Below are 13,735 nucleotides of genomic sequence, written 5' to 3'. Positions count from 1 at the left end.
TGTCTCCATCCGGTGAGCTACCGGAAAGCAGGAGCTGCGTCTTGTCCGAAGCCTACCATGGCGGCTGCCACAGAATAGAGACTCAAACGTTTGTTATGAGTACGTGAAGGAGTGAATTTCAAAAATGGCTAGCTGTGGGGCACCTGGGTGGCTCAGTCAGTTGAGCGTCCAACTCTTGATTTCGGCTTACGTCGTGATTTCTCAGTCCGTGAGTTGGAGCCCCGTATCGGGCCTTGTGTTGGCAGCGTGGAGCCTGCTTGGGATTCCCTCTCTCCCTCCCTCTCTCTCTCTGCCCCTCCGCCCCCGCCCTCTCTCTCTCTCCCAAATAAACTTAAAAAAACGATTAGTTGAAAATGACTTAACCCATACTATGACCTGAACTACACAGAGTTTAATAAGCAGGTAGTACTGGGGCACCTGGGTGGCTCAGTTCTTTGACCATCAGACTTCAGCTCGGGTCCTGATCTCATGGGTTCGGTTCATGAGTTCGAGCCCCGCATTGCGCTTTGTGCCTTCCGTGCAGAGCCTCCTTTTGATCCTCTGTCTCTCCGTCTCTGTCTCTGTCTCTCTCTCCGCATCTCCTCCACTCAAGCTCTCGCTCTCAAAAATAAACATTCAAAAAGGTTTTTTAAAAACCAGGTAATACTGTTAATACATGTATGTGACATAGCCACACACTATATCAACGAACTACAGTGTACTTTCCAGTCTTAATTTATAGGTTTTGTTCCACTGTTTCTCAAAATGTTTGGTCTCAAGATCCCTTTTGCTCTGAAAAATTACTGAGTCCCCTAAGGAGATTTGGTTCAAATTGGTTTTATCGGCTAATATGTGCTGCATGTGAAGTGAAAACAGAGTCAAATTATTTCTTGATTCATTTAAAAATAAGTAGCATCGTTTATGAAAATATTTTCCGAAACGAGAAAGGTTGGTAAGGGTGACGTTGCCTTACATGTTTGCAAATTTCTTTAACATCTGGCTTACCGGAAGACAGCTGGATCCTTATATCTGTCTCCGCATTCATTCTGTCATGATAAACATCACAGAGCCTCTGGAAAACTCCCCCCCCCCCCCCCAGCACTGGTGAGACCATGAGAGTGAAAAAAAAAAGGTGACCATTGTCTTAGTATTATCATGAAAATAAGAACGGCGTTGCGAAAGCCCTAAAGATCTTGGGAACCCCATGGATTCTTGGACCGTCCATTGAAAATTGCAGCCTTGGTTACTAAGGGAAAACTCTTAGCCAGGTGTGATTAAGGGAAGTGTCTTTGTTCTGGTCTAGTCCTGAGCCTCTCTCTCCTTTGTTTTTATTGAATTCACTTATTTCCTGACTCTCTCCCTTGACACCTCCCTGTCAGAGTGTCACGCTGATACGTTTCAATGAACAGAAGCCATTCATGCTGAGGGCAGGCAGAAAGCTCCAGACTTCCATTTGAGGAAATTGTCATGTATCTCTCATATGGTCGTAGTTGGAGTAAGCGCTCACGGTGGGTAACGCCCGCTGCTGGGTTGTGCTGTTGTGATCCTAGATGCTGGGCAAGGGGCAGAGCCGTAAGTACCGCTAGTTTGTGTGGTATAAATATATAACGTTTATTAATAACAATTTACAAGAGTAAAATGAACAGAGAGGACACTCTCCCTTGATCTTGTATTATTCCACCGCAAGGTGGTCTTGGGCTAGGTCGGCAGGATGAATCATGGAAAGTGCTGCGGGAGAGGAATCCCAGCTCCGTAGCACTTTGTACGTTTATTGGGGAAGTCGGAAAGGGCACTGGGACCATCCAGTGCTCTTTGTTGTGGCGGGAGCTTCCGGCCAGGGAAATGCCCCGGTACGATCCCCGAGACGTGAGCTCAGGGAAGTGGCACCAATGCCATCAGTGTCACCCAGAGAACTCACTTGGGTCCAGCTGAGCCATCTACTGGTCAGGTGGAGGACAGATAAGTAGCTGCTGGGCTATGGGTTTCATTTTTCCCACTGGAGACTGTGGTGGTTCCTTTCCTCCTCCGAGAAAAGAGAGGTGGATTATTCACACCTACACTTACTGAAGAAGGGGTCATCGTTGAGAGGGTGACCCACTTATCCTGGTTTGACCAGAGTTTCCCCAGGCTTAGTGCAGAGAGTCCTGTATCCAGAAACCCCTCAGCCTTAGGCAAACCAGGATGGGGGGTTCCCCTGATGGCTAGAGACCTGAGAGCTCCTCCTGAGAACAGACGTGATTCTGCGTATCAACTCCAACATATTATGAGTATTTGGAAGGAAAATTCAAACTTGTTGGGAAAGAGAGCCCAAACTTACACACACTGTGTTGATTGGTGGGGGGAACTATCAAATAAGCTAGGCATTCGCACCAACTCCCAGAGAAAAGAAAACAAAAATTTTTAGATAAAGTATTATAAACATCTTTATAAATAAAGCACCAAAGGATTGACAAGAGAGGGAATGCCAGGTCAAATCAAATGTCAAGGGAGAACTTAGCACTCCAGACTAAGTGTCCCTTTAGGGCACTCACCAGCCTGTACAAACCCGAAACAGAAGCCACAGGGCTGGGCGTGCTAGTGTGTGTGTGTGTGTGTGTGTGTGTGTGAAGAGGTGGTAGTAATCTCCCACGTGAGGCTAAGAACCAATGACCTTTTCTGCAGGGCGAATGTGAACCAAAACTAAGTCGGCAGGAAATAAGGAACGTGTGTGAGAAACAAAAGTGCTATATCAGTCATTGTTATATGCCTTCCATTCTTTCCTTTTTGGGTAGGAGAGGGGGTCTCGTGGTTAGCCTGTCTCCCACTATGGTAGGTTGGCTATGGGGACTGGATAACTTGTCTTTTTGGTTCCTGGATCTTTGGATCAAGATAGACTATCTGCACCTGGACCAGATTTAGACAATGACATCCGGGCTTCCAGATGACACCATTACAGGATGGGATTTGGGGGAGGCCTTGGGTGGGGATGAATGTGTTTTGCATATGGGAAAAAATGTAAAATGTGGGAGCCAGAGGACAGATAAAGGTAGAAAACGAATTTGAGAAAGTCCAATGTACATCTGTGATAGAAACTCTCAATAAAATGGGAATAGAGCTGCTGATGGGTATCTACAAAACACTTAGACAACCATTGTTACGTTTCATGGGAAAAGACTGAAACTGAGATCAGAAATGAGACAAGAGGGGCGCCTGGGTGGCTCAGTCGGTTGGGGGTCCGACTTCAGCTCAGGTCGTGATCTCACAGTTCATGAGCTCGAGTCCCGCGTCGGGCTCTGTGCTGACAGCTCAGAGCCTGGAGCCTGCTTTGGATTCTGGGTCTCCTTCTCTCTCTGCCCCTTCCCCACTCACACTCTGTCTCTCTCTGTCTCAAAAATAAACAAACATTAAGGGGCGCCTGGGTGGCGCAGTCGGTTAAGCGTCCGACTTCAGCCAGGTCACGATCTCGCGGTCCGTGAGTTCGAGCCCCGCGTCGGGCTCTGGGCTGATGGCTCAGAGCCTGGAGCCTGTTTCCGATTCTGTGTCTCCCTCTCTCTCTGCCCCTCCCCCGTTCATGCTCTGTCTCTCTCTGTCCCAAAAATAAATTAAAAAAAAAAAAACGTTGAAAAAAAAATTTTTTTTAAATAAATAAAAATAAACAAACATTAAAAAAAATTTTTAAAAATGAGATAAGAATGTCAGCTTTTATCACTTCTATTCAACATCGTATTTTAGGATTTAACCAGTATAATAATGTAAGAAAAAGAAATAAATAGTATCCAGATTGGAAAGGAAGAAGTTTTATTCCTAGATGGCATGATCGTCTCTATAAGAAATCCTAAAGAATTTACCAAAAAGCTACTAGAATTAATAAGTGAATTTAGCAAGGTTACGAAGATCAAGATATAAAAATAGTGTAGTGCTGTCTACAAGCAATAAATAATCAAAAATTGAAATGAAAACAACCCACCAAACTTATAATAGCATAAAAATAGGAAACGCTTATGGATAAATTTGACAAAACATGTACAAAGCCATACAAAGCACTACGGAGATAAATTAAGACTTAAACAGATGGAAAAACATACCGTATTCATGATTGGCACAATGCATATTGTAAGCTTTCAGTTATCGCCAGATTGTTTTATAGATTCAACACAATCCCAATCAAAATGCCAGCAGGCTTTTTAAAAATTATTATTAATCAACCGTCTCCTCTAAAATGTATGTGGAAATGCAATGGACACTGAATAGCTGAAACGATTTGGGGAAAGAACGAAGCTAAAAGACTCATACAACCTGCTTTCAAGACTTACTCTAAAGACACGGTAGTCAAGGTACAATGATATTGGCATAAGGGTAAGCATATAGGTGGATGGAATAGAATAAAGAGCCCAGAAATAGAGTCAGCGGGTCGCGTGTGGTGAATCGATTTCTGACATCTGTGCCCAGACAATCCAAGTGGGAAAGGATATTTCTTTCAACAAAGGGTATTGGAACACCTGGATAGCTATAAGCAAAAAATGAACCTCAACTCTTACCTCACACCTCACATAAAAATTAACTCAAATCTATCATAACCCTAAATGTAATAGCTAAAACCACAGAATTTCTAGAATAAGGTATAGGAGAGGATTTTGTATATAGGAAAAATATAAAATATCGGAGCCAAAGGGCAGAGAGATGTAGGAAAAAACGTGTGAGAAAGTCCAATATACACTATGATGAAAACTTTCAGCCAACTGGGAATAGAAAGGGTTAAGAGGAAGACTACAATTAAAAAACTTTTTTTATTTTTAGTTCATTTATTTTGAGAGAGAGTCAGTGAGCTCACTCTGTCAGTGCAGAGCCTGCTGCAGGGCTCAAACTCACGAACTGTGAGATTATGATCTGAGCTGAAATCGAGAGTTGCATGCCTAACTGGCTGAGCCATCCACGCGCCCCGAAATACAATTTTAAGTACAAAAAACAGAATGAAAAATAAAACGTATCAAATATATGAGACACAGCTAAAGCAGTGCTGAGAAGGAAATATAGTTCTAAATGCTTACAGTAGAGAAGAGGAGGGTCTCAAATCAAGAACTGAAGTGTCTACCGCGAGAAATTAGAAACAGAGGAGCAAAATAAACCCAAATCAACCAGAAAGGAAGTAAATAATAATGATAATAGTGCGCTCTCTCTCTCTCTCTCTCTCGATCTCTCGATCTCTCTCGATCTCTCGATCTCTCTCGAACTCTCGATCTCTCTCGAACTCTCTCGATCTCTCTGTCTCTGACTCCTTCCCCACCCACCCAACACTTCACTTCACGTGCACACACTGATGGAAGGCCAAGTGAGCCTACTGGGAGAAAACCGCAGTCTGTAGTCCAGGAAGCAGGCTCTCACTAACCACCAAATCTGCTGGCATCTTGACCTTGAACTTCCCAGCCTCCAAAACCGTGACAAATAAATGTTTGCTCTTTAGGCCACCCAATCTGTGGTATTTTGTCATACCAGCCTGAGTATATTCAGGTAGGACAGAGTCCAATTTATCAATCTTTCCTTTCATGAATTGTGCTTTTGGTATCATGTCCAAGAACTCTTTGCTTAGCCCTAGATCCCAAAGATTTTCTCTTACTTTTTTTTTCCCTAAAAGTTTATGGTTTTATATTTTATATTTCGGTCTGTGATCCATTTTGCGTTACTCTTTGTGTAAGATGTAAGGTTTACATGAGGTTCATTTTTGGTGGCTACCGATGTCCGATTGCTCCTGCCTTAAATGTTGAAAAGGCTATTCTTCTTCCAAGGAACTGGTGTTGCACTTCTGTCAAAAATCAGTGAAAATACTTGCGTGGCTCTATCTCTGGATTTACTGTTCAGTTCCATTGATTTATGGGTCTAGTCCTCTACGAGTACCACAGATCTTTGATTACTGCAGCTATATAATAAGTCTTAATATCAGGCAAAGTGAGTCCTTCTAATTTATTCTTCTTTTTCAAGATCGTTTTAGCTGTTCTAGGGCCTTACCTCTAGGATAAAATTGTCTATGTCAGCAAAAAACCTAGCTGGGATTTTGATAGAAATGCATTAAGCTGGAGATCAATTTGGGGGAGAATTGACATTAGGTAGTACATTGAGTTGTCTAATCCGTGAACACAGTATGTCTTTTTATTTACTTGAGTCTTTGAGTTTTTTCATCAGCATTTTATAATTATCAGCATACAGAATGTATGAATGGTTAGATTTATATCTACTTATGTTTCCTTTGGCGCAGTTGCAAATTGCGTTGCATTTTTAATTTTTGTTTCCATATGTCCATTTATTTAGGCCCTCTCTAATTTTGTCAGCAGTATGTTGTCAATTTCAGTGTAGGGGGTTTTCACACCTTTTGTTAAGTTTATTCCGTAGTATCTTACCGTTTTTAATACACTTGGAAATGGAATTGGTTTTAGGTTTTATTTCCACTTGTTTGGTACTGGTCTATAAAAATACAACTTATTTTACATGAACTTTGTATTCTGCACCTTGTTAGATTCACTTGATCGTGACAATAATAATTTCATAGATTTCTTCAAATGTAAACAATCTGCAGATTCTTGATATAAGCAATCAGGTCTTCTGTAAACGGAGACAGTTTTATTTATTTGTTTCTGATCTTTCTACCTTTTATAACAATGGCTAGGACTTGCAATAGAGTGTTGTGTAACAGTGGTGAGAAGAAGCATTCTTGTCTCATTCCCAGGCTTAGGGCATACTTTATTGTGTCATCATTAAGTATGATTTAGCCATAAGGTTTTTATGGCAGCCATTTGTCAGGTTGAGGAAGTTCCCTTTTATTCCTCGGTTTCTGAGAGTTTCTTTCATGAATGGCTGTTGAATTTTGTCCAATGCTTTTTTCCACAGCTATTGAAATGATGATATATTTTTTCCCTTGTACTGTAATGTGGCGAAATACCTGGGTTTTTGAACGTTGAAGCGATTTTGCATTCCTGAGATAAACCCCTCTTTGTCATGACGTTTTAGACCTTTTATATGCTACTGCATTCAATTTGCTGAGGACTCTGAATCTATGCTCATAAGGGACATTGGTCTCTAAATTTTCTTTCTTTCTCTGGGTGTGTGTTTTGAGTTACAGTTATGCAGCCTTCATAAAATGAATTTAGAAATATGTCTTCTCTGTCTTCTGAAAACAATTTTGGCGGTGTTAGTAAAGATTTGTCATTTCTTTCTTAAATGTTTGATAGAATTCACCAGTGAAACTGTCTGAGCCTAGAGTTTTCTTTATGTAAAAGTTGTTGATAACGGTTTCATGTTCTTGAATAGCTTACAGCTATTCACGTTTTTTATTTCCTTTTCTGTTTTGTTATGTTGTGTGATTCAATTTGTTCACTTCATTTAATTACGTATTTGTTGGTAGGAGGTTTTCCATAACATTCTCTTATTATCCTTCTAATATCTATAGGATCTGAAATAATGAATCCTGTTTCATTCCTGATATTAGTAAATTATGTTTTTGATCAGCCCAATTGGGGGTTTATCAATTTTGCTGATCATTTCAAGAAATTAATTTTGACTCTAACTTCTCTATTTTTTTCTTTTTATTTCATTGATATCCGCTCTGACCTCTGTCCTTTTTCCAACTCTATTTCCTTTTTGTTTACTTTGCTCTTCTTGTTTCAAATTAAAAAAAAAACTATTTATTATTGAGAGAGAGAGAGACAGAGCACAAGTGAGGGAGGAGCAGAGAGAGAGGGAGACAGAATCCAAAGCAGGCTCCAGGCTCCGAGCTGCCAGCACAGAGCCTGATGAGGGACTCAAGCTTGTGAACCTCGAGATCATGACGTGAGCTGAAGTTAAACACCCAGCACACTGAGCCAACCAGGCACCTCGCTCTTGCTTTTTCTTTTAAGTTTATTTATTTATTTTTGAAAGAGAGAGAGAGAGCGAGCATGCAAGTGGGAGAGGGGCAGAGAGAGAGGAAGAGAGAGAATCCCAAGCAGGCTCCACACTATCAGCCAGGGTCCAGGGAGGAGCTTGATCTCATGAACAGTGAGATCATGACCTGAGCCTAGATCAAGAGTTGGATGCTTAGCTGACTGAGCCACCCTGGCGCCCCCGCTCTTCTCTTTTGACCTTCCCAGGGTGGAACTTTAGGTAATTGATCTCGGGCTTTTTATTATTTTTAATATGAGCATTTAAAGTGATTAATTTACCTCTGAGCAGCTTTCCACACGTTTTGATATCCTGCATTATTACTCAGTGTGGAAAATCTTCTAATTTCTGATTTCGTTTGTGATTTAGAACTGTGTTGTTTATATTTTTTGTTATTGATTTCTAGTTTAATTCCATTGTGATCAGAGAACCTTCTCTGTATGATTTGAATTTTTATCAGTCTGTTGGCAGTTCTTTCAATGCCAAAAAGCACAGAGTCTATCATGGGACTGTACCATATATACCTGAAAATGATTTATCTTCTGCCAAGTTGATGGGTGGTATTCCAACCTCTTTGTGTATTTATATTTAAAGTGCTTATGTAATAGACAGAAAAAATTGGTTCTTGATTTTTTTCCATATTCCAGCCATTTCAGCATTTTAACCAGATTGCTTAGTCTATCAACATTCAATGTGATTATTGATAGGGGTGGATTTAGGTCTACCATTTTATCACTTGTTTTCTACATGTGCCCTCTGGGTTTTGCATTGTCATTTTTCCTCTGTTCCTTTATTGATTGATTGATTTTTACTTTATTTTAATATGTTTTAGAATCCCATTTTAATTTATCTGTTATCATTTTGGCTTTTTTCCTATCTTTCAGTGGTTACTGTAGCAATTATAATTTACATCCTTAACTTGTTGCCGTTTGGCTTAGAGTTAATTTAGGGCCGTTTCGTGTAACATATAGTACACCTGAAATACGTAGGTTTGTTTATATAGATTTATTTCTCCATTCTTCAAGTGAAAGTTGTTCTATGTATTCTATTTACATCACAATTACAATTTTTGCCTTACTTTTTTAAAGTTTTATTTGTGTATTTATGTGATCTGTATACCCAACAAGGGGCTTGAATTCACAGTCAGCAGTCGGAACATTCTACCTACTGAGCCAGCCAGGTGCCCCTATAATTTTTGCTTTCTTATTTTATTTTCTTACAAGTTTTGCTTTAAACAGTTGTATGTATTTGAAAGAAATGAAAACAGAATACTCTTACCTAGTCACCATTTCTGATGCTCTGCATTCCTTCCTAAAGATTGGAGGCTGTCCCTGGGATCGATTTTCTTTGGTCCGAGGAGATTCCTTTAGCGTTTCTCGTAGATCAGGACCGCGGTGGTGCCGCTGTCCCTCTGTTTTTTTGTTTTTGTTAATGTTTATTGTTGAGAGAGAGAGAGAGAGAGAGAGACAGAGACAGAGGGTGAGCGACAGAGGGGGAGGGGCAAAGAGAGACACACACACGGAATCGGAAGCAGGCTCCAGGCTCTGAGCTGTCAACACAGAGCCCAACGTGGGGCTCGAGACCACGAACCAGGAGATCATGACCTGTGCTGAAGCCCAACACACAAGTGACTGAGCCGCCCAGGTGCCCCTCTTTCACCTTCGACCTTGAAAGATCCTTTTCTCAGCACAGAATCCCGAGTCGACAGTGTGGGCTTCTCTTTCATTCTTTTAGCACTTTAGAGACGTCATCCCACTATTATTCAGCTACCGTCCAAGTGTCAGTCTGTTAACAGGCTTTTCCTTGAAAATAGATCAACCACACACCCTTGTTGTGTGGCGCATTTGGGGATTGTAAGGACATTACGAATGTTCTATGTCATTTTTTTTTCTTTTTTTTTTTTTAATTTTTTTTTCAACGTTTTTATTTATTTTTGGGACAGAGAGAGACAGAACATGAACGGGGGAGGGGCGGACAGAGAGGGAGACACAGAATCGGAAACAGGCTCCAAGCCATCAGCCCAGAGCCCGACGCGGGACTCGAACTCACGGACCGCGAGATCGTGACCTGGCCGAAGTCAGACGCTTAACCGACTGCGCCACCCAGGCGCCCCTCTATGTCATTTTTAAGAATCAAGCAATGAGTGGCTCACTCGGTTGAGCGTCCAGCTTCGGCTCAGGTCATGATCTCACGGTTTGTGAGTTGGGGCCCCGCATCGGGCTCGCTGCTGTCAGCGCAGAGCCCTCTTGGGATCCTCTGTCCCCCTCTCTGCCCCTCCTCTGCTTACACTCTGTCTCAGAAAAATAAATAAATAAATAAATTTTGAAAAGCAGGCAATGAACTTGGGTGCAATCAAACTGCAAGCCGCGTGTCGCAGGCGGTGGGTGGCGACATGGCCACCAATCCTAATTCCATCTTCAAAGCTTCCCTTCGCTGCAGGCATCGCCCAGGCATCAGCTGGAGATTAGGCGAAATTTACGCACACGGTTTGGGGCCGTGCAGTCTGACTTTCCTCGGGGTCTCCTTGCCTTGGGACTTTCGTTGGCTATGGCTGTCCTGAACTGTGTCCTCAGCAATCCCGAAAGGCTGCGGGTTTCCCCTCGGTTTTAGTTACTCCCCCCGCCAGCCAGACCGGGCACTGCTCTCAAGTTTAAAGCCATTGTCTTCAAGTAATTGCTTTTGTATACTTTTCTCCAGAGTTTATAGTTGTCATCTGCAGGAGGGTTGGTTTCATGGCAGTTACTCAGCCGTGACCAGAAGTGTAGCCCCCACCTAATTACGCCTTCATAATGTGAATATTATCATGTCACACACATACACCCCCACACACTTAAAGTCATTCGGTGGTGCCCTCCTGCGTTTGAAATAAAATCCAAGCTTTGCGTGTTCTCCTTGATCTCAGCACACCTACCCAGTTCTCCCCAAATGCAGCGCTCCATGGACACCAGTTACCATCCTCCCAGACCTCAAGAGTTCATGACACAGACCTGTCTTCGGTTGAATTCTGCTCTATCTGTAGGTGACAACTACTTTTGAAAATCCATTGTAGTCGGTGAGACGCTAGTGAGATGAATGGCTAGAGGTATTTCTCATTTTTCATAAGATTAGCCAGAATTAGAATCACTGGCATTGGGGCACCTGGGTGGCTCAGTCGGTTAAGTGTCTGACTTCAGCTTGCGTCACGATCTCGCGGTCCGTGGGTTCGAGCCCCACGTCGGGCTCTGTGCTGACAGCTCAGAGCCTGGAACCTGCTTCGGATTCTGTGTCTCCCTCTCTCTCTGCTCCTCCCCTGCTCACGCTCTGTCTCTCAACAATAAATAAATGTTAAAAAAAATTTTTTTTAAATCACTGGCATTACTCGTAAATTAATATGAAAAAAGCTTAATATGATTGACGCATGCATTAATGATATATTATTTGCCCCTTGCAACAACACAGATGGATCTGAAGGAAATTATACAAAGGGATGTGAATCAGAGAAAGACAGAGGAAGACTGTATCCCCTTACTTATAGGTGGAATCTAAAAACAAACCTGAGAAAATGAACTTAGAAATGCCAGAGGGTAGGGTGGGACGTGAGTGAAATGGGTGAAGGTGGTCAAAAAGGACAAATTTCCAGTTATGAGATAAAAAGAGATCATAGGAGCATCACATGCAACATGGTGACTATAGTTAATAAGACTGTATAGTATATTTGAAAGTTGCTAAGAGAGTAAATCCTAAATGTTCTCGCCAGAAGAAAAAAAATGTAACTGTGTGGTGACGGATGTTTTAACTACACTTATTGTGGTGACCATGTTGTAATAGAAGCAAATTTTGAATTATTACGTTGCAGACCCGAAACTAATAAAGCATTATATATGTCAGTTATATCTCAATGATACATATGATAAAAAGCCTTTTATGCCTGGAACCTAGAATTGATTCTTTAAATCAAAATTTCATCATTATATGATTGAAGTCTGGCTATTGAATTATCTGAAATTTCTTCGCAAATTTTATAAGACCTGGGATTTATAGCTATCGTAATAATATATGAAACAAATTATTACCACAAAAGCAAACAATATATATTTCTCTATAGTCTCTATTATGCTTAAAGCAATGAACAAATGCTAATGACTTTAAACATTTACAATTTTATTTCTTTCTGTTCACCTCTTTTAAGTGTTTTTTTTTTTCCTGGGTACAAATTTATCTTCTAATTCATATTCAGCATTATAACCTTACATCCTCATCATAGTTTTGGCAGTCAAGGGGTTTACAATTCTATTCTTTCATTGCTTGAGGAAGTTTTCTAGAAAATTCTTTTGAATCTTTGCAAATGATAACAGATGATACGGGCCTTCCATTTCACAGATTAATAAACAGAAGGAGGACATGGAAACAAGGAAGAGGATCGAGAGCCTAAGCGTCAAGGTTTGCGTTTAACTTGGAGTTCTTTTTTTGTCTTTTATTCTGTGCGTGTCTCATTTTGGCATCTGGGTGGAAGAATGCCTGCATACCGCACCGAGACTTTTCACTTTCCAAGATCTGAGTCTGAAGGAGAAAATGCTTAAAAGTGTGTATGGTGGGAGCGTCTGGGTGGCTCAGTCGGTTAAGTGTCTGACTTTGGGTCAGGTCATGATCTCATGGTTCGTGGGTTCGAGCCCCGCGTCGGGCTCCACGCTGACCGTGTGGAGCCTGCTTGGGAATCTGTGTCTCCCTCTCTCTCTCTCCCCTCCTTCACTTGTGCTTTCTCTCTCTCAAAATAAATAAATAAACTTAAAAAAAAAAAAAAAAAGCGTGGGTGGGAAACCAGCAGCCGGAAGGCTGAGATCAGTGAGAGGAGTGTAAGCTGACAAGAAGGCAAGCCTGGGGGCGCCTGGGCGGCTCAGTCGGTCGGGCTTCCAACTTTGGCTCGGGTCATGATCTCGCGGTCCGTGAGTTCGGGCCCCGCTCTGTGCTGACAGCTCGGAGCCTGGAGCCTGCTTCTGGTTCTGTGCCTCCCTCTCTCTCTGCCCCTCCCCTGCTCGTGCCCTGTCTCTTCAGACTCCTGTCCCTTCCCTCCTGCCTTCTCTTCCCCGAGCTCCCTACAAATCCAATACAAGCTGTCACTGCACCCCACTCCTCACCCCACCCCCGCCTTTCCAGCTGCTGCCAGGAAACATTGAATTTGTTGGTATGTTTTTCTCAGTACGGCAGCATCAGCGGGAGGAGTGGAAAAACAGACCCAGCCTGCAAATTAAATCAGGCCAACGGGGAGTGTGGGACCGGGGAAAAGGAACAGATCCATGCCCTTTGGGACTGAACACTTTAGCCTGAAATGCCCGCTCAAGGGAGGAAAAGAAAGAGACGTGAATCGGAGGCGTGAAGTGAGAATAACAAAGTTGGTTGTTTTTGTGTGCCAGAGCTGGAGAGCCCTCAAGGAGAAAGAAACCTCTTTGTCTCTGTGGTCCTCACAACCCAGGATTCCATCCAGGCCTGGAACCATTTCAAGGGCACGCTCGCCCTCCTCCAGTTTAGCGCCTGTTAAGACCAAGAAAGTTAAGACTCCGAAGAAATCTGCCAAGGAAGAACAGCCTGTGGTAAGAACTTCTCATATGACCACACGCCATGACGCCTTGGTCCACAAAGGGCCGCCGTTCTGCGGGCACTATTGCGACCTCACGGCCAGCATCAGCAAGGCAGCCGGTCTCACCCGCCAGGTCCCCTACTCTCTGTGCGTGCAGCTGGGCAGGGCTCTGTCTGCTCTTCTGTGCACCAAGGTGTCCTTGTTGGGCCCCTTGACTGCCCAAGAGGATGACACCCTTGTCCCCTGGTTGGTGGTTTATTAGCTTCGTCACTAAGGCTTAGTGGGTCTCTATTAAATTAGCAGGATAGAAAAGTC

General features: G+C 42.6%; 1 protein-coding gene across 2 annotated transcripts in view; it reads left to right on the top strand.

Annotated features, from left to right (window-relative positions):
- CB4H10orf67 (chromosome B4 C10orf67 homolog) overlaps window positions 1-13,735 on the top strand; it is a 171,402-nt gene that overhangs the window by 85,685 nt on the left and 71,982 nt on the right. For both annotated transcript variants that reach the window (XM_043561556.1, XM_043561555.1), the window contains exons 9-10: window positions 12,226-12,285; window positions 13,257-13,433. In XM_043561556.1, the coding sequence (XP_043417491.1) occupies window positions 12,226-12,285; window positions 13,257-13,433 (237 nt within the window). The remainder of the gene's footprint in view (window positions 1-12,225; window positions 12,286-13,256; window positions 13,434-13,735) is intronic.

The sequence above is a fragment of the Prionailurus bengalensis genome, chromosome B4 (genome assembly GCF_016509475.1).
Source record: "Prionailurus bengalensis isolate Pbe53 chromosome B4, Fcat_Pben_1.1_paternal_pri, whole genome shotgun sequence".
NCBI classification, from domain to species: Eukaryota; Metazoa; Chordata; class Mammalia; order Carnivora; family Felidae; genus Prionailurus; species Prionailurus bengalensis.
Note: the sequence above shows the minus strand (reverse complement) of the source record. Positions and strands in the feature narration are given on the sequence as shown.